At 37.1% G+C, this 27,406-nt stretch overlaps 1 protein-coding gene across 1 annotated transcript in view; it reads right to left on the reverse strand.

The window, feature by feature from the left end:
- Positions 1-27,406, reverse strand: part of rabgap1l (RAB GTPase activating protein 1-like) — a 258,076-nt gene that overhangs the window by 190,563 nt on the left and 40,107 nt on the right. Inside the window, exons 11-13 of the mRNA XM_061883477.1 lie at positions 20,323-20,446; positions 5,140-5,233; positions 2,924-3,074 (exon numbers count right to left, since the gene is read on the reverse strand). Coding sequence (XP_061739461.1) covers positions 2,924-3,074; positions 5,140-5,233; positions 20,323-20,446 — 369 coding nt within the window. The remainder of the gene's footprint in view (positions 1-2,923; positions 3,075-5,139; positions 5,234-20,322; positions 20,447-27,406) is intronic.

Raw genomic sequence — 27,406 nt, forward strand, 5'->3', positions numbered from 1 at the left:
AAATTATTGTGCGTAAAATATTAGGAAGGAAGACAACAAGTATTTTCACAGTTTTACAGGATAATTTGATTCAATGTCTGCTTGAAGAACGTGTCTGTGGGCAAGCAGTGGAACTTTCATGTAAGTTCCCTAAAACATAATTTTTACCCATTTCCTGCAATGAATGCAACCTTAAAACGGGAGTGTTTCACATTAAAGGCCTACTGAAACCCACTACTACCGACCATATAGTCTGATAGTTTATATATCAATGATGAAATATTAACATTGCAACACATGCCAATGCGGCCTTTTTAGTTTACTAAATTGCAATTTTAAATTTCCCGCCAAATGTCGTGTTGAGAACGTTGCGGTATAATGACGCGTGCGTTTGACGTCTCAGGTTATAGCGGACATTATTTTTCAGCCCGGTCCAAGCTATAAGTAGTCTGCTTTAATCGCATAATTACACAGTATTCTGGACATCTGTGTTGCTGAATCTTTTGCAATTCGTTCAATTAATAATGGAGAAGTCAAAGTAGAAAGATGGAGTTGGGAAGCTTTAGCCTTTAGCCACACAAACACAGCCGGTGTTTCCTTGTTTAAAATTCCCGAAGGTGAAGCTTTACTATGGATCAGAGCGGTCAAGCGAACATGGATCCCGACTACATGTCAACCAGCAGTTTTCTATGAGAAAATTGTGGTAATAAGTCGGCTCTTACCGGAGACATCAGCGGAGCTTCCGTCCTGCTGCAGCTGCGTGACTTCCCTCAGAGACTCTGGCGGTCAACACACCCGTGGCCACACCCCTCCAACTTTCAGGTACTATTTAATCTCACTAAAACACTAGCAACACAACAGGCAGATAAGGGATTTTCCAGATGTGTCCTAGTAAATGTGTCTAATAACATCTGAATCGCTCCCACTGCAATTGCCTTTTTTTGTTTTTCTAGTCCTTCAACTCAAATTTCCTCATCCACGAATCTTTCATCCTCGCTCAAATTAATGGGGAAATTGTCGCTTTCTCGGTCCGAATAGCTCTAGCTGCTGCTGGCTATGATTATAAACAATGTGAGGATGTGAGGAGCCCTAAAACCCGTGACGTCACGCGCACATCGTCTGCTACTTCCGGTAAAGGCAAGGCTTTTTTATTAGCGACCAAAAGTTGCGAACTTTATCGTCGATGTTTTCTACTAAATCATTTCAGCAAAAATATGGCAGTATTGCAAAATGATCAAGTGTGACACATAGAATGGACCTGCTATTCCCGTTTAAATAAGAAAATCTAATTTCAGTAGGCCTTTTAGGATGCATCGCATACATATCTGATTTTTTTTCCACATAGGAAAGAGGCCTGCGTCGAATATGAAAAATTCGGAATTGCACTATTCACTTGGACATTAAAAAAATCCAATACAGGTTGCATATGGGCAAAAAAAAAATTGGAACTGACCTGAAGTGTGACCAAGATATTTTACTCACTTGTTGTCTCTCCCACAACAATATTGCTCTTTCTTACAGAGGCACACAAGTGTCATGGCCAACAATGCAAATTACACAACGATGGTGTCATTTAGTGACTTTTAGGAAAGCCAATAGCTATGTCCCCCATTGCCAACATATTATTTCAATTAAAATACAAACCATAAAGTGTTTGATATCTTTCAAAATGATTTATAGGATCAAAAATCGACATCAACCATGTAGTTGCCAATCAGTTTAAGATCCATCAGATGTAAAATAATTACAGACAAATCACATGCTCGGATATCCTGCCAATAGAAAGCAATTATTTACACTTAAACCTTTTCAATAAGGATGCCCGTTCAATTACTTTGAAGTAAATTAGCATAATGTTGTCACTGAGCCCAGACAATGCGCATTAATATGCTCCACATCATCCTAGCCATCACTGTCATTGTTCCCTCTTTGCCTCTCTCCTTCATATTCCCCCAGTTCCATTCATTTGGTGCAGCTATTAATAGCCTGACCACCCGCCTATCAATACCGTACTCCAGCAAGACAGAGGAGGTGGGTGTGTACCAGTCAGTGAATTGAGAATAAATCATCTGAAATAAAAAGGCTTGGCCTTATGTAAGAATGGAAAAACGGATGAAGAGAAAGACTGTGTCACAAAACAAAAACCATGAAAAGATTGGGATCTTTGTGTTAAGGAAAAAAAATGATCAAATAGTATAAAGCGGTCTGGAGAGAAAAAGAAACAAGACAGAAATGCTTGTGCAATTTAACAGATAGAGTTATAAAAGGGAGTAACAAGCTGAGGAAGATAAGGACAGACATTTACACAGCAGGTGAACCACAACTAAAACATGTGACTCAGGAAGGAGAGAAATCTGCCAGCTTGCCCGGTGTTTACAAGGATTCCCCCGCCTTAATCCTTCCTTCAATGACAACATCATTTATGGGTCCATCATTTTTACTCTCCCCATCTTTCTAACCAGACTATTCCTGGCTTCATCCCTCGTGCTTTTCGATTGTGGTAGGTAGATTTACCCATCTCCCTGGGTGGCGGAGAAAGACTACAGTATATAACCCAAAAAAGCACGGATCTTTGTCTTCTTTGTGTGTTTATATCACTTCCTCCCACAGCTGCTGCTACCTCTTGCAGCAAGCTGATTAACTAATCTCCCACTCAAAAACACACCTCATACACATTCTTTCCAATATTTAAGATGTAATACTTAAAACAGGGGCACTTTTTAAAAAAAAACAATTCTCAATAGATTATCAATTTGAAGGAACTTTATAATAATAACACCTTAAACGTTAGGCTGAGTCATATTAGAAAATAAATCGGAAAAACCTGTAGGTGTAAGTATTTGGAAAAACCTGTCTTTCCATGTTGTCTGGGCATACATACACCGGCAAGCCAAAATGAACTTTTTAAAAGAAAATACCCTGTCTTGGTCTGTCATTCATTTACCTTAGTGATGAGTATGCGATAATGCTCAAGCAGGTCGTGGTTGTCATGGCAACCGGCCAGCAGCTGCCATACTTCAGCCCTCAGTGGCTCAGGAATGCCGCTGCGGACCAATGGGTGCAAACCCTTTGGACGACTGGACAGGTTCCCATGCCTGAAACACAGTAGTATTAATATAAATAGCACAGTGAAACAGTAATATTAATTCCTTGCTCTAAATGTATTGCAATCCAAACTGGATTACCAATTAGGCATAACGAATAAACATATATATGGTACAGCTGGATTTACTGGGTGAACTAATTGGATTAGTGCATATGGTTTCAGTTTATGTGATTGAAGGGAAGTCATATAACTCATCAAAGGAAGACACAATTGGCATACCTCGATGCCATACATCAACAATAATCAGCCTTTGCAACAATAAATGGCATTTACACCCAATACTCAAATTATTTTTACAAGTGATTCTGTTTTTTTCATTAGAGTAACTTTAATACCAACTACAACATGATAGCATAACAACCAGCGAAATTTAACACGGCTATCCGGATGGAAGAATATGTTGGTTATGGTTATGGTGAGTTTATTTCAAACATGCATACAATTTCGATACGATTTATCACACATATCCAGTATCCATTAAAGCATGTCTAAAAAGAAGTAGGAAGAAGTAGAGCTTTCTTAAACCTCCCCGTATTAGTTTCATAGCAATTTCTAACATTCCTTTGTATTTAATCTCTAACACAATGGTAAATGGTAACTGGGTTATATGTGTATAGCGCATTTCTACCTTCAAGGTACTCAAAGCGCTTTGACAATAATTCCACTTTCACCCATTCACACACTGAGGGCGGGAGCTGCCATGCAAGGCACTAACCACAACCAATCAGGAGCAAGGGTGAAGTGTCTTGCTAAAGGATTCAACAGACATGACTAAGTTGGTAGAAAATGGTGATCGAACCAGGAACCCTCAGGTTGCTGGCACGACCACTCTCCCAACTGCGCCTTTATTTAGTCACAAAACAGTGACTAAATAAATACATAAACGAGTAAGTAAATAAATAACAGTAATAACATTAATAAACAATAAATAGTTCAGTAACTTTTGATCCACATAATGGAGAAATAAAATGATCTCCTTTTTAAATAAATTAAAAATGTTTATAAAGACTCTTCTTCCTTATACTTTGTAAACATTTTAGTTTGAACAGTTCCTTAAACTGGATCATACTAGTACACAGTTTGACTTATTTGCATAATCCATTCCATAATTTAATTCCACATACTGAGATACTAAAGCTCGAAAGTGCTGTACTTGCATATAAATGTTTAAGTTGCATTTTTCTTCTCTTTTGTTGAGAACAATTGGTAGAAGATTATAGTTTGCTTTGTACATAATTTTAGCTGTTTGCAACTACACCAAATCATTGCATTTCATAATGTTTGATTTAATAAATAAAGAATGTGAATGTTATCAATAGCCAACGTTGTACAGTATATTATTCTGCCTTCTTCTGTAACACAGTTAGTGAATGAAGTGTACTTTTGGAGTTATATCCCCATATTTCTAGACAATAACTTAGATATGGTAACATTATTGTAACAAGCAGTAGAGAAAATAAAGTGATTTTTGGTCCAGAACATATTCAGCTTTTTCATTATTGAAATGTTTCTCTCTCTTATGTTGTATATTTTTTTTTCAATATGAGATTTTCAATTCATTCTATCATCTATTATTACACCTAAACATTTTTTTTTCACCCTTTCAGTGTCAACTCTGTGTTAATTTGTTCGACTTTCTTTTCAGTTCTTACCAAATTGCATTATTTTAGTTTTACTGAGATTCAAAGATAGTATGTTTTTGGCAACCCATCACTTTAATTTGTTTATTTATTCTGTTTGTATTTGTATTAACTTCTTTGTGTTCTCTCCTGAAAAAAATGAAGTCGTGTCATCTGCAGATAGGACTAACTTTATGTCCTTTGTAAGTACAAATCTATTACCCAGAATAGCTACTTTGTACTGATGCATAAACAAGTAAATGCTGCAAGGTCATACATTGTTCAGCAAATAGTTTGCTGAAAAAGTAGCAAACCAATGTAATGCAATATCATATACTTGTGTTACATGTTTTATTCCACTAAAAATGTGTAAAAGTGAGTAAAGTCTTTAGAAAATATGATTACTTTTTATGAGGTAAAGTTTTTTGGTCCTACCATCTGGTGAGGATTCCTCCCCATGACTCGAGGATTTTTTCAGGACAATCTTTGGAAACATCTCCCGTCCCGCTGGAGATTTCGCTGTCACTATCTACGCAAAACACAAATGCACCACAGAACATGTATTAGACATTTGTTTAAAAGACGGTAACACCCTTGATGTCTGCGACGTTTGGCCAAATGAGAACAAAAAAACTCAATCCAATGTCTCGTGCTATGCATTTCAATCGTGCCTTTGTGTTATAACCACACAATCTAATAGAGGATGGATAGCATCTACTGGGCATACGCATTCCATTATTGTAATGTTCCTCCATCTGGCAGTTTGCAAGGCAAACAAGAGGCAATCAGCACAGCAAAAAATTGTACATAGAAGCAGCAAAATTAACTGCCTGTCTAGCCTCTGCACTGTTGGTGAAGAGACTGATTCCCACACATAAGCCACCCACTAGAACAGGGGTGTCAAACTCAAATACAGAGTGGGCCAAAATTTAAAACTGAACAAAACCACGGGCCAAGGTTGAACAAATTAACCTTTTAATAGGGACCCAAACAAGTTTTGCATTGAATATTGAACAAGCAAGGCTTATATAACTTTATAGTGACATGTAAAATCGAGTTTTAAATAATAATAATAATAATAATAATTAAAAAATATAAATGGCATATCAAATAAAATTTAAATACAAATTGAATGCCTCTTTTCTATTTGCAGCCTTCTGAGGTAAATATCAAAATAAACTTTTTCCACAGGCTAATAATACATTTGCAAATAAAATAACAATAATGAATGAATTAAACATTCAAGTCTTGAAGTAGCAAGAGAAAGTGCATGAGTAAAACGTTATTATTGCTTGGGGGGGGGTATATTTTGGCATCCCGGAAGAGTTAGTGCTGCAAGGGTGTCTGGGTATTTGTTCTGTTGTGTTTGTCAGTCTGTTGTGTGTCAGACCTACACAGAGGTTTTTGTTTCATGTGTCTACGACATTCCTAACAGAAGTTACAAGCAGTTTTGTCTGTTTTTTTTTCCTAGGGGGCGCTAGAGCGCAATTTAGATTTTTGGGGTTTGTTTTTTTATTAGATGGACATTTTCGTCAGTCCTGATGTGTGTGTAAAATTTGGTGAGTTTTGAAGCATGTTAAGGAAGTCAAATTACTACCGGACATTCCTACTGGAAGTTACAAGCAGTTTTGTCTGTGTTTTCTTCCTTGGAGCAGTTTTTTCTGTTTTATTCAAAAATTGCGCTCGAGCGCAATTTTGAGTGTTGGTGTTTGTTTTTTTTTATTAGATCGCAATTTTCGCCAGTCCTTGTGTGTGCTAAGTTTAGTGAGTTTTGAAGCATTTTAAGGGGGTCAAATTACAGCTCAAAGAGGCAAAAATTGCATTTTTTCGCGAAAATTTAGCTTTGAATGGGTTTTTGCAAGATTTTTGCCCTAGAAGATAAAATTATGAAATCTAGGTGTAAGTCAGCCCTATATATAGGTTTTTGTTTCATTTCTGTACGACATTCTTAACAGAAGTTACAAACAGTTTTGTCTGAGTTTTTTCCTAGGGGGCGCTAGAGCGCAGTTTTAATTTTTGGGGTTCGGTTGCTTAATATGTTGGGAAGGTTTGCCAACCCGATGTGTGTGTCAAATTTGGTGAGTTTTGAAGCATGTTAAGGGGGTCAAATTACAGATCATAGGTGTGGAATAATAAAGAAAGAATAATAGGCCATGCAGGCCCTAATAAATAAAGAATAGTGAACAACAGGCTGAATAAGTGTACGTTATATGACGCATAAATAACCAACTGAGTATGTGCCTGGTATGTTAACGTAACATACCAGGCACGAGGCAAGAGTCATTCAAATAACTATAACATATAGAACATGCTATACGTTTACCAAACAATCTGCCACTCCTAATCGCTAAATCCCATGAAATCTTATTCGTCTAGTCTCTTACATGAATGAGCTAAATAATATTTTTTGGTTTTTTACGGTAATGTGTTAATAATTTCACACATAAGTCGCTCCTGAGTATATGTCACACCCCTGTCCAAGGCTATGAAAAAAACTGTGACTTATAGTCCGAAAAATACGGTACTACAAACTGTTAACGTCTGAGCATAATACCACTGTAACTTATGCAGCTGAGGGTTTTGGAGATACAACATTTTTATAATATTCGGGCTATAAGCCTCTACTTTTTTCCATCCATCCATCCATTTTCTACCGCTTATTCCCTTTCGGGGTCGCGGTTGCGATAAATTATGGATTTTTCCAAGTTCACAATTTACATGCAGCCAATAAATTTAGCCTTGTCATACCAAACCAATGAAATTGTTCACATTAAATCAGACGCGCTAACAAAATTAGTTAGCCAGTCATTTAACCCATTATGGAGAAGAAATGAAAAAATGCACGGAACGGAAATCCACCACCACTAACAGACCAAAAACGACCAGAGTGCCACGCACCTAAGAGGACGACTTTAGCAATTATAGCCCGCAGAAGAAGGAAGAAGACGGCGTTACTAGGCTACTTTATGACGGGTTACAGGCACTGTCTTTTGTTAAGTTTTTTCGGTATTCATTTTTTATCTCTAGTTATCATTACGTAAATGTATTGTTGCATTTGAACAACTGTATTGTTGATCATAAAGGTAAATTATTGGTATTGTTCATTACCAGTAGCGCTATCTCCATTGGTATTTGTAATGCTCCTTTTATAGTGTAAATATGCTCATTGTCATTTCTGTATTATTATTTATTTCACTAACTGCTTTTTTGCCATCACTTTTATCATCATATTTGTATATAGCGTATGTGCTGGTGTTGCTCTATTGTTGTTGTTGTAGTTATTGTTGTGTTTGCTGTTGTTTTTGTCTCTGTCTAATCCCCCTCTTGTCCCCACAATTTCCCCCTCTGTCTTCCTTTTTTTCTCTTTCTATCCCCTCCTGCTCCGGCCCGGCTGCACCAAATTATAATATAAATACATTCAATAAAGTCAAATACAAATAAGGTAACAAGAGAAGTATCCTACACTTCTCTTTTGTAAAGTCAATCTGAACAACCGATATGGGCATCTACATCAACTATATGATTTGCCTGAGAAGCTGGACAGGACCAAAAAAAAAAAAAAAAAAAAAAAGTTTGTGAATGAGCACCAACGCCTGTGTAAATATTTTGTTTCATTTAGGGTTGTCAGAATTAAAAAATTAACTCGTGATTAATCACAAAACTTTTCGCATTAATCACAAGCACACTTAAATGTGCAAGCTTTTACTTTAACCCCTTTACGGTCAGTGATCAGATCAATGCATATGTCAGTACACAAATGGGTGAGGAGGTTCCAACTGGTGTGCTCGCTGGCAAATTTTACTCCAAAATACAGTATGGAAAAACTTTTGATACAATTGTTACCAAGTTTTGTGCAACAAAGTGAAAAGCTTTTAAGGAAAACCTTTAAAAATGTGCCTGGATGACATTCTGACAACAAAAATGTATGTGTGTACAAATATTGGGGATCTTATTCACCTAATTTCCACCATACAAGCAAGTAGTCACTTGTGATTAATCATGATTGATCCAAATTCCCAAACGTGATTAAAAAAAGTAATCATTTGACAGCCCTTGTTTCAATGTGTACACCTTCGGCTTATATACTTGTTTGGCCGATATATGTACAAAATAAAATGGAACCAAAAATGAGGTGGATGCAGCTTATTTGTAGGTGTGCTCTAAAGGCCAGAAATCACAGTAAACCCAACAACGGTACAGCACACTGACCATTAAGAGATCAGAGCCTAAAAATCTCTGGTCTTGAAGTCCATTCTAGTCTTGTACATGTCTAGTGGTGGTGAAGTGTCAATGGAAGAGACTGTTGATGTGACAGGTGTCTTATCCACACAACAAGCTGAGATTAGGAGCACTGTCTTGTGGCAATTTGTGTGCTTCACAGACTATTTTTGGGGTCAGAAGGCATATTTTCCTTACATAGAATGCAATTGTTTTTAAAACCTGTATTTAATGTTATTTTTTTCCACACAAGGTATCTATCTTAAACTAGTATTTGATTTCTGGATTGTTTATATCTTCAAATGACGTAAACTAACATTTCAGCAGGTGATATCAAATACTTATTTTACCTACGTTATGGTTACTGATAAAATGTCACAGATCCTAACCAGAACTAAACTTAATATTTTAGCAGTGTTTTGGCAAGGATATCTATCACTCAACAGCAACCATCTAAAACAGAATCTATACTTTGAAATGTCCTATGAATTGGTGGGTTAAGACAGTGGTTCTCAACCTTTCTTCAGTGATGTACCCCCTGTGAACATGTTTTTAATTCAAGTACCCCCTAATCAGAGCAAAGCATTTTTGGTTGAAAAAAAGAGATAAAGAAGTAAAATACACCACTATGTCATCAGTTTCTGATTTATTAAATTGTATAACAGTTCAAAACATTGCTCAATCGTAGTGGTCTTTCTTGAACTATTTTGAAAAATAAAGATATAAAAATAACTAAAAACTTGTTGAAAAATAAACAAGTGATTCAATTATAAATAAAGATTTCTACACATAGAAGCAATCATCAACTTAAAGTGCCATCTTTGGGGATTGTAATAGAGATCCATCTGGATTCATGAACTTAATTCTAAACATTTCTTCACAAAAAAAGAAATCTTTAACATCAATACTTATGGAACATGTCCACAAAAAAATCTAGCTGTCAACACTGAATATGGCATTGTTGTATTTTTTTTTTCATTTCATATTTTGTTGAAGTATTATTCAATAAATATATTTATAAAGGATTTTAGAAATGTTGCTTTTTTTTTTTTTTTAGAATATTTTTTCAAAATACACCTTGACATACCTTCAAGCACCCCCAGGGGTACGCACACCCCCATTTGAGAACCACTGAGTTAAGACATGTATTTTAAGTAACCATTATTTTCTACACACTGTGACTTCTCTACATCTAAAGAGCGGGAGATATTCAGGCGCTTTATACTTCCTCTTAGAGCCCTTTACATTGTTCGGAACCTGCACAATGATGCTGCTTCCTTGCGCAGATTGCTGAGATCACGTGCCAGGGAGAGAGGGGCATTCACTATATTTTCATTATGGCTCCTTCTGATACTTCTGTGCCTGCTACTGTACGTGCATGACAACATAGACATCTCCTTATACTTGTTTTAAGTCATTTAACCTCTTCATTTGATGTCACAAAATAAACTATACATTGATTGCCATTGGATAGAGGAGATTGATTTGATATTGCATTAACCGGGATCAATTACAACGATCATTGTGTTGTATTATATGATCGATATTGCAATGGATATACCTAACTGTAACATGTTTATGTGTGTAGCAAAGGGTGATAAAATACAACACCATGCAAAAATAACAATGCTGTGGCAGAACCATGAAGTGAAAAAGAATGTCAGCTTCAGGCACATTGAAGCCTCCACGAACAAAAAATTAATTAGACGCGTCTGCACTCATATCGAAGCTTCTACACTCTGAGGGTATTCATCTCAGTACACAATAAGGCTGACCTCCAGCTCAGTGTCCCTGAGTGTTTCTATTTTTTCGTCTCGCGGGTAGGAGAGAGGAGCATTATAGAACTAGCCCAGTGAATGGCTCCCCCAGTGACAGTTGAAAGCCATCAGCTACAGAACTGGAAGCAAAAGCATGACTTTGGCTGGGTCAATTGTACATAGCAGAGACAATTTTCCTCCCTTTTCAGTTAATACATGTCGGTGATTCAAGACAGAAAAATGGACACTGCTTGCGATAAACAATACGCTGTAAAAACGTCCATTTATAGATGTGGTTTTTTTAAATGTATTTGATTGAATCACTGACGAAAAATAATAAATTATAGTTACTTTCCCCAAAAAACATTTGAATTACTGACAAAATTACACTTAATCAATCAATATTGAAATCTGACATATGACGTTGACAGATGTTTCATGAGATCAGAGGGCATGATTGTGTACCTTTAAAAAGGCGGTGCCTTTTTCCAAGAGACAAAAGCAGCATTAGCTGTGTTAGTTCAGCATTAACGGGCACTTTTCCAAAAAGCACTGTTTGTCCCCTGCTATTTTCAACGTCCAAAAACAATGTCATTGAATACAGACAAGTCAAACACTAGCACCAGGTGGAAAACAGCCCCTTAAACTGCGGGCTTCTTCCTTTAGACTTTATTTGGCTGCCTTCTTGCCAACGTGACAATGATTGACAGCACGCAGCAGCTGACCAATCAACGGTCACATACGGGATGAAAACAATATACATCACGAACAAGTAAGACAAATAAAACACACAGGAGTCCAATGCTCCACTCAAAAGGTAGTTATGTTGTTGACCAGGACTTGTGCTAATGAAAAAAAGAACGCAAATTTGTAGTGTATGGGCTCTTTTGTTCCCACGGACATGGTTTGATTCCCTGCCAGGATATACATTGTAAATATTAAACCATATTGCAATGCAATCTTGTAAAAATAAAGTGTTTTATTTAATTACTTTGTCTTATTTTGTACAAAAAGCAATTTGCTTCCTATTCATAATATTACAAAACATGTATCTAATCCCTTAAAACATGGGTGTCAAATTCTGGCCCGCGGGCCAAATTTGGCCAACCGTGTAATTTAATTTGGCCCTTGAGGCAATATCAATTTAACATTAGAGCTGGCCCGCCGGTATTATAACACCGCATTCACCGCTAATACTCATACTTACCGACCCTCCCGATTTTCCCGAGAGACTCCCGAATTTCAGTGCCCTTGCCGAAAATCACCCGGGGCAACCATTCTCTCGAATTTCTCTCGATTTCCACCCAAACAACATCATTGGGGACTTGCCTTAAAGGCACTGCATTTAACGTCCTATACAACCTGTCGTCCCATCCGCTTTTTCTCCATACAAACATTGTGCCGGCCCAGTCACATACTATATGCTGACTTTACACACAAACAAGTGAATGCAAGGCATACTTGGTCAACCGCTATACAGGTCACACTGAGGGTGGCCGTATAAACAACTTTAACACTGTTACAAATATGCGCCACACTGTGAACCCAAACCAAACAAGAATGACAACCACATTTAGGGAGAACATCCGCACCGTAACACAACATTAACACAACAGAACAAATACCCAGAACCCTTGCAGCACTAACTCTTCCGGGATGCTACAATATACACCCCCCGCTACCACCAAACCCTGCCAAGTTAATGTTGATATTTACATCAGAAAGCTGCAAATAGGAAAGAGGCATTAATTATTTATTTTTTTATTTTATTTAATATACCATTGATATTATTATTATTATCATTATTTCAAAATCGATTTTGCATGTCACTATAAAGTTATACAAGCCTTTCGTTCAATATTCAATGCAAAACTTGTTTGGGTCCCTATTAAAAGGCTAATTTGTTCAACCTTGTCCCGCGGCTTTGTTCAGTTTAAAATTTTGGCCCACTCTGTATTTGAGTTTGACACCCCTGCCTTAAAATCACACCCACTTCAAATCACGGCCCGTGTATGCAAGGCAGTTGTGTCCCCTCTGTCCGTATAAAATCGGTACCGGAAGACATGATCGGTCCTCACGTGAACTACTTCACTTCATGTCACCATGGTAAAAATTTACTGTCACCACCCAATCCATACAGAAACGCAAACGATTTGCAAGGCAGTTTTAGAATAAGCAAAAAACAGCTTCTGAAACTGACTTGTTGACACACGACCACCTCAGAGGCAGCGTGCCACTTTACATCTTCAATAACGGTAACCATGTTGTAACGCACAAAGAAGTAATTAGATAACTCGTCACGAGATAAATAAATAGGGTTAGAAAAAAAAAAGCTTATTTCTAACACTGCTTAGGATTGACATGAACATTTTTCTTTAGTGAATGAATTGCCACACGAGGGATTGCAAGGCGATAAAATCACAAGAATAACTACAGTTACATTACCAAAATAGACTCACTTTGCTAGTGTATCGTAACGCCGCGCAATGATGAAGGAGCCTCAATAGTGCAATAGTGTGACCCATAGTGAGGCTCCCTTTAAAATAAGATAAGAATGGAAGACAAAACCATTTAATAATGTTTAGGAACACATTTATTTGGTCCCGACGTTGGGGTCCACTGTGTCAGAGGACCAGCAAAAGGCAGAATAGGCTGCCAGAAAGCAAAAGAGCTCCTTCCATTTACTCTTATCTGGCCAATCTATCCCCAGAATATTTGTTACAAGTGTGTTTAAATTGAGAAGAGCTGAAAACCTTATTTTACTTCAAATCTGTTTTGTCCTGTTTTTCAGTTGGGAAGGTAAGACATTGTATTTAGTTCAGTGGTTCTTAACCTTGTTGAAGGTACCGAACCCCAGCACTTTCATATGCACATTCAACGAACCCTTCTTTAGTGAAAAATAAATGTATTTATTTTTTTTTTTCAAATTCTAGACAAAGTTATATGTGTTGTTTTTTTTTTACTGGTGCACAAAATGAACCACAACAAATTACACACCTGCAAATCAGATGGAAAATTAGAGGGAACATTGTTTAGAGGTATCCATAAAGTTTTTATTTACGCGATGAGTCGGGTGTGTCTTGACCTTCGCCGGACTCACCGAACCCAGGTTAAGAACCACTGATTTAGTTTTTTTATGTAGTTTACTTTACATCTCTAGAATGTGTTTTTATTATATTAGGATTCACCCTTAAGCCCTTTTAGTTTACAGTTTTTGAAGGTACAACTTTATAGTTTTTGTGTAATTACATACCGTATTTCTCGGACCAGAAGTCAGTTTTTTTCATAGTTTGGCTGGGGGTGCTACATATACTCCGGTGCGACTTATGTGTGAAATTATTAACACATTACTGTAAAATATCAAATAATATTATTTATCTCATTCGCGGAATAGATGAAGAAAATGTCAGCAATCGTCACATACACGTCAACCAATAAGAATTCTGCGGGGGATTGTCATGGCAGAAGTGCATTGTGGGTCATTGAATGCAAACTGCTATATGCTACTGCAGTAGCTATTAAAATGGATAATTTCATCGTTGGCGGTAACTTATAAAGACTGAGAAGGGCTGAACAAAAATGGCACCGAAAAGGAAATCATGTACTGCAGATTACACAATATCAAATAATATTATTTATCCCATTTGCGGAAGAGACGAAGAAAATGTCACCAATCGTCACACACACGTCCGCGATCGTCACATACGCATCAACTAATAAGAATTTGTTGGAGGAGGGTCATTGCAGAAGTGCATTGTGGGTCATGGAATGCTAACTGCTATATTCTACTGCCGTAGCTATTAAAATTAATAATTCCATCGTTGGCGGTAACTTATAAAAACTGAGAAGGGCTGAACAAAAATGGCACCGAAAAAGAAATCATGTACTGCAGATTATAAGATGGACGTAGTGAAATATGCAGCAGAAAACGACAAGAGGAAGCGGCGCATACCTTTGGAGTTGACAGAGTTGTTTAGAAGCGACATCGAGGAAGATTTCTTCGGATTTATCGGTTAGGAGTGACAGATTGTTTGGTAAACGTATAGCATGTTCTATATGTTATAGTTATTTGAATGACTCTTACCATAATATGTTACGTTAACATACCAGGCACCTTCTCAGTTGGTTATTTATGCTTCATATAACCTACACTTATTCAGCCTGTTGTTCACTATTCTTTATTTATTTTAAATTGCCTTTCAAATGTCTATTCTTGGTGTTGGATTTTATCAAATAAATTTTCCCCAAAAATGCGACTTATACTTCAGTGCGACGTATATATGTTTTTTTCCTTCTTATAATGGATTTTCAGCCGGTGCGACTTATCATCCGAAAAATACGTTATAATTCTTTGCTGTTTAAGTATTGAAACAATATCTAATTATTTCCCTGTGTTGTCCTGTATCTTTAGTGCAAACACTTAATTAAAGTAATTACAAGCAAAAGGCTACCACTTTTGTGCGTGGGCTCTAAAATATAAATAAATAACATTTGGTTTTCTCTGGCTTAACAAGTGACAGCAAGCAAACACAGTGATGTCTTGCTCCAACAAGACTACAGTTGTTATTATTCTAACCTAGTTTTAATGTTAATGTCAAAATCACAATGAAACACGGTCGCAAAACCTTACTATGCACATAATTTTTTGGGGTGAAAATCTTGTTTTTTTTAATCACAGGTAAATAAAGTGCATTGAAATGTTTTCACTACAATCATTGCATTAAACATCCTTATGGTTTTCTCTCTACTTTGTAGATGGATGATGTGTTGTGTGTATAGTGTTGGCTTAATTTATCGCACCCTTGGAGACTTGGCAGAGCGTCTTTATAGCATTTCATGGTCATTTGCTTCGCTCTTGTGATCATTATAGTTTTGCATATTGACTGTTCCGCTTTGAATTAGTATCACATGAGAAATTGTATTGTATTATCATATATTTCAATATTGTTCTTTGCCAGTATTTTTTTGTGCTGATACCTAGACCCCATTATTTTCACCTTAGTGGAGAGCTGCACACTATTGAGTACCTCTAGTTTAAATTTCGATTTTGTTGGAACATGGAATAAGCCCTTGCACAAGTGTATCAAATCCTATCTCTGGGACTGGCAGTTACTTTGGAACCCTTTAAAATGGAAACACAATATAATGTGTTCCATATACAACACAGAAAAGTACCTTGTTCTACTTGGTGAAAGTCTCACAGCAGTTATTTCTGAACTGCTGTGATTTTGTGGAGTAAATAATAAATGGGCTGCATTTATCTAGCATATATCCACTGTGCATGTACTCAATGCACTTTTTAATGTTGTAATTTTCCCATATTGTAGATGATGGCATTTGCTGCCTTGGAATGGAAGTGAACCTCGTTCACACACTCATGATGCAGCGTGCAGGATCAACTGATGGTTTAGTACAGGCCACAGGGTTATGCAACTAAATTGTTTTGAGGGCCACATGTCTAGAGAGTCAAGGATCGGGGGGAGTCTTATTTTGTACCTTCAGTAAAACAAGCGTCCTCTACAGTAGACATTTGGTCCATTTATTTTGTCTGTAAAAAAGCTAGTCAAAGACCATATGTATATGACATCATTTTAGTAATTTTAAAGGCCCACTGAAACCCACTACTACCGACCACGCAGTCTGATGGTTTATATATCAATGATGAAATATTAACATTGCAACACATGCCAATACGGCCGTTTTAGTTTACTAAATTACAATTTTAAATTTCCAGGGAATTTCTTGTTGAAAACATCGCGGAATGATGACGTATACGCGTGACGTCACGGACTGTAAGGAAATATTAGCGCTGCGCACACACGCAGCTAAAGGTCGTCTGCTTCAACCGCATAATTATACAGTATTTTGGACATCTGTTTTGTTGAATCTTTTACAATTTGTTCATTTAATAATGGAGACACAGCCGGCGTTTTTTTGTTTGTTGTGAAAACAGAGCAGTCAAGCGAACATGTTTTCTCTACGTCAATCAGCATGTTTTTGGATGGGGAGATTGTGATATATATCTTACCGAAGACATCCGTGGATTATTCGTCGTTCTGCAGAAGCTGTGAGCTTGGCTCCTCGGCTTCTCTCTGAGACACAGTGTGTTCAACGCAGCCATCAGACCTCGAGGTATGTCTTTACAATCTTTACTTTACAATCTTTAAAATCTCACTAAAACACTATTAAAACAATAAGCAGATAAGGGATCTTCCAGAATTATCCTAGTACATGTGTCTAATTACATCTGAAACACTCAAACTGCCGTCGCCCGGAGCTGTCGCTTTTTTTATTTTATTTCTAGTCCGTTGCTATCAATATCCTCAAACACGAATCTTTCATCCTCGCTCCAATTAATGGGGAAATTATCACTTTCTCAGTCAGAATCGGTCGCACTGCTGGCGTCCATGATTGTAATCAATGGGTGGATGTGAGGAGTCAGACAATCTGTGACGTCACGCGCACTACTTCCGGGAAAGGCAGGGCTTTTTTAAGAGCGACCAAAGGTTGCAAACTTTATCGTCCATTTTCTCTACTAAATTCTTTCAGCAAAAATATGGCAATATCGCAAAATTATCAAGTATGACACATAGAATGGACCTGCTATCCCCGTTTTAATAAGAAAATCTCATTTCAGTAGGCCTTTAAGAATCCGCTGCAAAAATGTGGGTCTCTCAAGTTTTTTTAACTGAATTCACGGGCCACCAGTTGAATAGCACAATGAAAAAGAGAGGACCTAAAATGAAACCTTGAGGAACACTAACTAGCGAGAGAAGTTGAACAAATATCTACTGACTGCATCTGAAGTAAACAAAGACCTAAAAGGAGTGCTTTGAGGAACGCCTCATTTACTGTATCACAAGTTTGGACTCCAGCGTTCTGTTTGCAAGGAAGGTTAAATGCAAGGATCTGCCAATGTCTATACAACAGTATTTTTAGGAATTTGCTGAGAAAATCTCCCAAGTTTAGGAAAAAAATGGTAACTGCCAAAAATTAGAGGACTTAAACTGGTGTCTTGAGGAAAGCATCAGGTTGGACCCCAGTGTTCGGTTGAATAGTAAGGTTAAAATGTCAATGCAAGGATTTGCCAACTTGTTTACGCGGTCCATGTTCCTCTATAAAACAGGAGCACTCTAGTGCACAGGTGACAATCTTGTTATTAAAGGCCACATTGTAATTATGGCTGCACTCAAAGGGAAGATTGAAACAGTAAATATATATATAAATGTATAGTTTCAGAATTTGCAGAGGAGACTGTTTTTGATTATTACATTCTTTACTAACAGATTGAAGATGCATCTTAATTCTTAGTCAAAGTGACAAAAATGCTTCAAATATCCTTTTGCTTGATCAGATAATATTAAATAAAGCCTACAACAAATGCAATTGAAAGCAGTACATCTTTTGGCGGTCAAAATGAAAAGAAATGCATTCAGCCAAAAAGAGCTTTATTATTTCCAACCTTTTGCAGGACATGTATGCCGCAGCACACCACATAAATTAAAGTCGTGGCCAGATAAAATGATGTGGTGGGGGACATTAAATAAAATAATGTGGCGGACAAACCATGCCACAATAAATAATGTGGCGGGCCATTTAAATAATGTAGCCAGCCAGAATAATGATGTAGCTTAAAACAAGAAATGGTGTGGCAGGTCACATGAAACAATGTGGTGCGCTACATGAACTAATGTGGGAGGACGTAGTGAGCGACATTAAATGATCTGGCAGGCCACATAAAATAAAATGGAGGAACACATGAAATGTTGTGACAGGACACATAAAACAATGCGGCGGGCCAGACAAAATGACGTGGGCAACGTTAAATGATGTGGCAGGCCAAATAAAATCAAATAGAGTAACACATAAAATGTTGTGGCGGGCCAAGTAAATGACGTGGTGGGCCACATAAAAATAATGTGACAGACAAGTTAAAAAAAATATGGCGGGCAACAATAAATGAGATGGTGGGCCATGTTAAAATAATGAGGCGGGTCAGGTAAAATGACATGGTGGAACACATAAAATGGCATAGGGGGCCACAACAATTAATGCTGGGGGCCAGATCTGGCCCCCGGGCCTTGAGTTTGACACCTGTGCTTTAGTGCCATCCATCCATTTTCTACCGCTTATTCCCTTTTGGGGTTGCGGGGGGCGCTGGCGCCTATCTCAGCTACAATCGGGCGGAAGGCGGGGAACACCCTGGACAAGTCGCTACCTCATCACAGTGTGCTATAGTGTTTTGGACAAAAATGTCCATCTCCCAAGTTTTGAATTGACCTCTTTGTCATTCCTGGGCCGCCAGCTAATTAGAACTGCTTTAATATTGTGCTCAAAAAAACAACAGGGGGGCAACTGACAACTTCAACTTTTCATGTTGGTACCTTTCAGTTCGGTAAAAGGATTACAAAAATGTATCATTGCTTTGACAGTGGTACAATTGGTCATTTCCTAAGCCAGATTTCTTGCTGTCCAGTTATTCTGTATATCAGTGGTTCTCAACCTTTTTTCAGTGATGTACCCCCTGTGAAAATGTTTTTAATTCAAGTACCCCCTAATCAGAGCAAAGCATTTTTGGTTGAAAAAGAGAGATAAAGAAGTAAAATACAGCACTATGTCATCAGTTTCTGATTTATTAAATTGTATAACAGTGCAAAATATCGCTCATTTGTATTGGTCTTTCTGGAACTATTTGGAAAAAATATATAAAAATAACAAAAAACTTGTAGAAAAATAAACAAGTGACTCAATTATAAATAAAGATTTCTACACATAGAAGTAATAATCAACTTAAAGTGCCCTCTTTGGGGATTGTAATAGAGATCCATCTGGATTCATGAACTTAATTCTAAACATTTCTTCACAAAAATATAAATCTTTAACATCATTATTTATGGAACATGTCCACAAAAAATCTAGCTGTCAACACTGAATATTGCATTGTTGCATTTCTTTTCACAGGTTATGAACTTACATTCATATTTAGTTGAAGTATTATTCAATAAATATATTTGTAAGGGATTTTTGAATTGTTGCTATTTTTAGAATATTTTTAAAAAATCTTACGTACCCCTTTGCATACCTTCAAGTACCCCCATTTGAGAACCACTGGTCTATATAATGATATTATAACATATCAATACATAGATTTAAAGTCTACTAAGTTCAGGTAAAGGTTAGCAAATAATTGATTACAGATATAAATGGGGTGGAAAATGCAGTTTCCAGTAACAATATTAGTGTTGAAGTAAGTGAACCATCAATGTTAGCAAAAACTAATGCATATGACTCAGCAAGGTCTCAAAGATTTCTACCTTCTGTTGAGGGAAAACCTGCTTTCCTTTGACAGACAGTACATTAATCGTCATTGTCGTCCATTGGTGGAGGGAAGTCATTGAGTGGACATAAGAACCCAAAAAATCAGTAAGACATCTTAGATCTTATCTGTAGCTAACAATATACTGTTAAATATATTGCTTAAGTGTATAATGTAGTGATAAGAAAGAAAATGTGCTTTTTATCTTCCTTCTACAACGTTGTGGTGCTTAGTTTTGAGCTTGACACATGTTTTGGCATTCATAATTATGAACTGTAAAATGGTAGTGCAACTTAGCAAGCAAAAAGAGTGAGTGAATACTCTTACCGTCATCTGCCTCCTCCTCTTCGGTGGGTGAGGCCAGTTGTCTTTCTTGGTTTCTCTCTGCCTCCCTCTGAAGACTCACCACCTCATACACAGCATCACTCTGGCCTGCGCTCTCCGGTGCATGCTGGACGTTCACACAACATGGTTGCATTGTATTACAGGTCACTTTAGGTAAATAGTAGAAAACTAGAACTAGTCAATAGTGAACACTGACAAGATATCCTACCAGAACCCTTTTAAATTACCTTTAGAATTGTGAGGTACCATAAAATTAAGTTGAGCAAGCTGCAGTTGTAACCTGAGCTTTGTGTCGGTCTTTAAAGGTTTTGGGGCATAACGTGAAAGTAAAAATAAAAGTCTGTTTAAAGAGGAAGCAGTTTTAAGTATTTATGATTATGTATATACATTTCACCCCAAGGAAAACCCAATACCTCTGCTTAGGAGTGTGCCGTATACATTCTATGACGTAGAAGCGATATAAATTTGGCTACAGTAGATATTTGTGCTCTGCCGTTTTAGAAGTTCTGTGGTTCTTCTGCACAATAATTACATTCTATCTTTGCTTTCTTTTTTTTAATCAATCTAGCTTTGCTAAGGTTGCAAAGGGTTTCTTCAGAAACACTTCCATTATAAGTTGTACACCGCAACACTTACACCGCAACATTTATACCGCGATATATACTGTTACCTTGAAGGGATTCAATTTATAATGTGATATGCATTTTGGGTCATATTGTCCAGCTCTACCTCCACCTTATGTGTTTGACTGTCTTAATTCAATACTTTTCACTTGACATTGGTATTTACCATTTAGGAATTACAGGGATTTTACACAACACATTTTTCTGTCAGTCGGTGATGAGGATAAACATTTATTATGGTGATGAGGATAAACATTTATTTATTTAAACGGGAGTTAAATATTCAGTTCTCTACCATAAGCAGGCTCCAAATGCGTTTTAGAGAATTTGGCAGTACATCCAACAGGCTTCACAACCGCAGACCCAATGTAACCACACCAGCCCAGGACCTCCACATCCAGCAGGTGCATCGCAATGATCGTCTGAGACCCGCCAACCAGACATCTGTTGCAACAATTGGTTTGCATAACCAAATAATTTCTGGACAAACTGTGAGAAACCATCTCAGGGAAGCTTATTTGCATGCTAGTCGTCTTCATTGGGGTCTCGACCTGACTGCACTTCATCGTCCTAACCTACTTGAATGGGCAAATGCTCACATTCGATGGTGTATGGAATGTTGGAGGTGTTCAATTTATTGTTCAGAGCAGATGGCAGACAGTGTGTGTGGCGTTATGTGGGAGAGTGGTTTGCTGATATTAACGCTGTGAATCGAGTGGCCCGTGGTGGGGGTGGGGTGACGGTATGGGCAGGCGTATTTTACGAACAACAAACGCTACGGCATTTTATTTATAGATTTTTGAATGCACAGAGATACCGTGACGAGATCCTAAAGCCTATTATTGTGCCCTTCACGCGAGACCATCATCTCTTGTTGCAGCATGACAATACACGGCCCCATGTTGCAAAGATCTCTACACAATTCCTGGAAGCTCAAACCACCGCAGTTCTTGCATGGCCATCATACTCACCGGACATGTCACCGATTGAGCATGTTTAGATCCGCATATACAACAGCGTGCGCCAGTTCCTGCCAATATCCAGCAACTTGGCACAGCCTTTGAATCAGCGTGGACTAACATTCCACAGGCCACAATCAACAACCTGATCAACTCTATGCAAAGGAGCTGTGCTTTTCTGACCCCTCCACATCCGCAATAAAGCAAAACTGCACATTTTAGAGAGGCTTTTTATTGTGGTCAGCCTAAGGCAGTGGTTCTTAAACTTTTTTTCAGTGATGTACCCCCGGTGAACATTTTTTTTAATTCAAGCACCCCCTAATCAGAGCAAAGTATTTTTGGTTGGAAAAAAAAGATAAGGAAGTAAAATACAGCACCATGTCATCAGTTTCTGATTTATTAAATTGTATAACAGTGCAAAAATATTGTAGTGATCTTTCTTGAAGTATTTGGGAAAAAAGATATAAAAATAACTAAAAACTTGTTGAAAAATAAAAACAAGTGATTCAATTATAAGTAAAGATTTCTACACATAGAAGTAATCATCATTTTAAAGTGCCTTGTTGGGGTTTGTAATAGAGATCCATCTGGATTCATGAATTTAATTCTAAACATTTCTTCAGAAAAAAAGAAATCTTTAACATCAATATTTATGGAACATGTCCACAAAAATCTAGCTGTCAACACTGAATATTGCATAGTTGCATTTCTTTTCACAGTTTATAAATTACATTCCTATTTTGTTGAAGTATTATTCAATAAACATATCTATAAAGGATCTTTGAATTGTGGATATTTTTAGAATATTTAAAAAAAATCTCACGTACCCCTTGGCATACCTTCAAGTACCCCCGGGGGTACACGTACCCCCATTTGGGAATCACTGGCCTAAGGCACAGCTGTGCAATAATCATGCTGTTTAATCAGTATCTTGATATAACACACCTGTGAGGTGGGATGGATTATCTTGGCAAAGAACAAATGCTCACTAACACATAGTGTATTAAGACAGATTTGTGAACACTATTTGAGAGGAATAGGCCTTTTCTGTTTTTAATAAACGTTTTAGATCTTTTGAGTTCAACTTGGGAAAAATGGGAGCAAAACAAGTGTTGCAATTACATTTTTGTTCAATATAGCACAACATGTTCTTTTACTCAGGAGTAAAGTTAAAATTGTAATAATTAAATGAAGACTTGGTTATATTTCCAAAATATATTTTTTAAGATTTGGAGTAAATTGAGTATTTTTCCAAAAAAGTAGAATAACGCAGAAGGGAATAAATACACAAGCAAACCTGACCTTGGGTGTCATAAGCAACTGATGTTTATTTGTAGTCTATTTACTGTAGTGCTTGCGCCTCTCTCCTGCACCTGGTAGAGTGGATCAATGAGCTTTGATGCAGTATTGATCCATCCACCCCGGTAACATCTAATTTTTAAAGTCACTGAGGACAAGAATGAGAAGACAATATCATATGGCCAAATAACACTTGAACAGGGATAGTGCCCTTCTGTTACATACAAAGGGGATATTATGTAATATTGTTTTATATATATATATATATATATATATATATATATATATATATATATATATATATATATATATATATATATATTTTGTATCAGATTTTTTTAGGATACCAATTCATTTGAATGAAGAAATTAAATAAACCAAAGTTTTAAGACTACACGGTGAGGTATATCATTTTTAATGTGGTCTCCTTTATGGCAAACACACACTACTACTACTACTTAGATACACTAATGCAGGAATATTAAACAAAATAGTTTTGAGGGCCGCATTTCCAGAAAACTATTAGTCCAACTTTGTATATTCCGGAGAACCAGCATTCTCTACAGCATGGGTGTCAAACTCTGGCCTGCGGCCATTTGGCCCGCCGTTTAATTTCATTTGGCCCTTGAGGTAATATCAAATTAAGATTAGAGCTGGCCCGCCGGTATTATACAGCGGCGATGCCTCTGTAACACTGCATTCAATACTGATACTCATACTTGCCAACCCTCACGATTTTCCCGGGAGACTCCCAAAGTTCAGTGCCCCTCCGAAAATCTCTCGGGCCAACCATTCTTCAGAATTTCTCCCGATTTCCACCCGGACAACAATATTGGGGGCGTGCCTTGAAGGCACTGCCTTTAGCGTCCTCTAAAGCCTGTCGTCACGTCCGCTCAGGGTCACACCGAGGGTGGCCGTATAAACAACTTTAACACTTTTACAAATATGCGCCACACTGTGAAGCCACACCAAACAAGAATGACAAACACATTTCGGGAGAACATCCGCACCGTAGCACAACATAAACACAACAGAAGAAATACCCAGAACCCCTTGCAGCACTAACTCTTCCGGGACGCTACAATATACATCCCTGCTACCACCAAACCCCGCCCTCCCCAATTTTATTTAAATTTAATTTGATATGCCATTGATATTTTTTACTCATTATTATTATAATTTGAAACTCGATTTTGCATGTGACTATAAAGTTATATAAACCTGGCTTGTTTAATATTCAATGCAATACTTTTTTGGGTCCCTAATAAAAGGTTAATTTGTTCAACCTTGGCCAGCAGCTTTGTTCAGTTTTAAATTTTGACCCACTCTGTATTTGAGTTTGACACCCCTGCTCTACAGTAAAGATTTGGTTTGTGTCTTACTGTTTTTAAGGGACTTATGCAAACAAGCTAATCAAATATTCTCCCTTCAACAACACTAGTGTTTTTAAGAAACTTTTGCAAAAATGTGATTCTTTTACTGAATCTGCAGGCCAGCTGTTGAATAACCCAAATGATAAAAAAGAGAGGACTTTAAATGGAACCTTGAGGGACATTCCAATTATAATTAAATAAGTTGAATAAAATACTACTGGCTGCATCTAAAGTACACAAGATACAGCAACCACTTACTTACATAAATACTATTAGGAAAACAATTTGTAACTGCCAAAAAGGAGAAGACCTCAAGAGGTGCTTTGAGGTACGCCTCATTTACTGTATGTAAATCACAGGTTTGGACTCAAGCGTTCTAGCAAGGTTAAAATGTTAATGCAAGGATCTGCCAATGTCTTTACAGTGGTCCACGTTCATCTATACAACAGTATTTTTAGGAATCTTCTGCAAAAATGTTTGTCTCCTAAGTATTAAACTTAACACCGGGCCCATAGTTAAATAGCCCTACAGTGATGTTTGAAAGTCAAAAAGTCTAATTATTCAGGCACCAAAGCTGAAAACATTTACCAATCATATTTTGTGACTAAAGTCATAAAGTTTGAGTTAAAATAAGATGATATACTTGAGCAGTATGTGTCCTGATTGACATCTTCCTGGAAAAAAACACCACACAATATAATCTTTTAATTAGCTCTTAACCACTGCACCAGTCTTCCATTTACTAAGGAGATAACTCCAGAGGCAATCAGGCGTACGAGTCAGACTGCCGTCGTTAATTACAAACACGGCAATAATGAGACAGAGGCACTTATTACCTTGCTACAATGTAAAGCTTCCCCACACTCCACTGCTTTGCCAGCTCCCCGTGGCTTACTGAAGTACATTTTTTGTTCCATGGTAAAAGATGCAGGATGGTCATATCTTAGTGGAATGTAAGACACTGTGTTCTCATTCTTCAGCACATTTTAATCAGACAAAATGTGAAGAAACCCACATTACTCCAGCATATGGGAAGGTAAAAGAAGGTCTCAAAAACCATCATACTAACCTAACAATGTTGCTATGATTTAAATTTGATAACCATGCTCAAATACAGCACAGTCTCTTGATTCGACTTTATTTCAATTTACTAATATAATTAGATGTATAAAGGGAGAAAAATATAATGGCAATAACAGTAAAATATGGCTTTAAAGAAGAATCTTGTTTTACGAAGAGCAAGGCAGTATTACTATTGAGTCTATCCTCTTTAAATAAATAAACTAACTTAATTATATTTTCTTTACAAGGGGAATGGAATCCACGCATCCTGCCATGAAAGAATAAATACATGTACCATAATATCGTCCTGAAAAAGCTTCATCACTTTTGAACTGACGATCTGATAGTGATATTGATCCAAGGCAATATTAGCACAAATCATAGATACCTTTATAATTTTGTAGAGTGGAATGTTAGAAAATTTTAACTTGATTAAGTGAAATTAGTGAAACAGAACAATGGCAGTTATGAAAAACACTAATATTCATCATTAACAGTCTGGAATAAGACATATGCTTTTTTTAATTAAGTTGAAGTGGTTATTATTTTTTTGGGCGACACATTGTGATCACAATAATTAAGCTCACGCCGCAGTAAATTGAATGATGCAGACATGTTTTTTACTGGATACTTTCTAATATGCTTTTTGCCTTGGAGACTGTGTAGTGCTAAGTAATATGAGGGTCTAATTATTTGACATTTGTTATTGTGTTTTAGACTACAATAATATTTAATGAAACATGTGCATTACTTATGTCTAGCTTATGTGCCATTATGTACTTAGCTGTCATGTAGCTGCTATCTCTTAGTCAAATATAGCCTACCATGTTTACCTTTTGTAAAAGACTTCATTAAAACACAAAAATCACCAACTTTGTGTGCTAATTGCAGACCATTTAGATGTTACTGACTGTCCAGCTTTGCACAAGTAAACTCACTGCAGGTGTAAGGATGGGTAAGGAATACCGTACTTTTATAGGCACAACCGAATTCCATCGGTAGTACAGTGTATCGATTCACGTAAAATCATATTTCGATACCTTTGTTGCTTGTGAAGTCCCGTCCAATTGCAGATTAAACATTTGGCAAGTAAACAATCACTCAGGTACCACTCAAATAACCTCTTGGCAATTTTACAATTTTAAATGACGAAAAATAAAATATTTCTGATAAAAAACGCTTGAACTTTACATAAAGTAAAGCTCAACTTTTTCCAAAATGCGTTAACTCGATGCTGGATTTGCTATGGATTCTTATTTTATAAATTTATCATATCATATTTATTTTCTTGTGTTTCGAGTACATGCACCAGACGTGGCTGACAAACAGGCCTCGAGCATCTCCTCTTTCAGCATTCTTCATACGGGATGGAAATAAAGTAACGCTGGTTCAGCGTATCGCTCAAAGGTTGGTAAGTGTAAAGCAGGAAAACCTCCACAATGAGGATGTGAATCTCATCCTTATGGTCAGACTTTGGGAGGATCTCTGTATCCAGGGGGTTGGTGAGGCCTTGAGACATCTTAAACTTGACATGCTACTGATTAAAAATTCTAATTTTTGCTGCCGATTTCAACACCTTCAATTTGTTAATGAAAACTACAGCAAATATACAAGTTACATTTAAAAAGTATGTACAATAATTACAGTATAAGCACCTTGTAAGGCGCAACATAAGACTAGACAGGCACATATAGCTTCATAGCAGAGACTACTTCCTAGTTAAGCAGCACATTGTAGCCTATAAACTACT

Source organism: Nerophis ophidion, linkage group LG22 (genome assembly GCF_033978795.1).
Source record: "Nerophis ophidion isolate RoL-2023_Sa linkage group LG22, RoL_Noph_v1.0, whole genome shotgun sequence".
Lineage (NCBI taxonomy): Eukaryota > Metazoa > Chordata > Actinopteri > Syngnathiformes > Syngnathidae > Nerophis > Nerophis ophidion.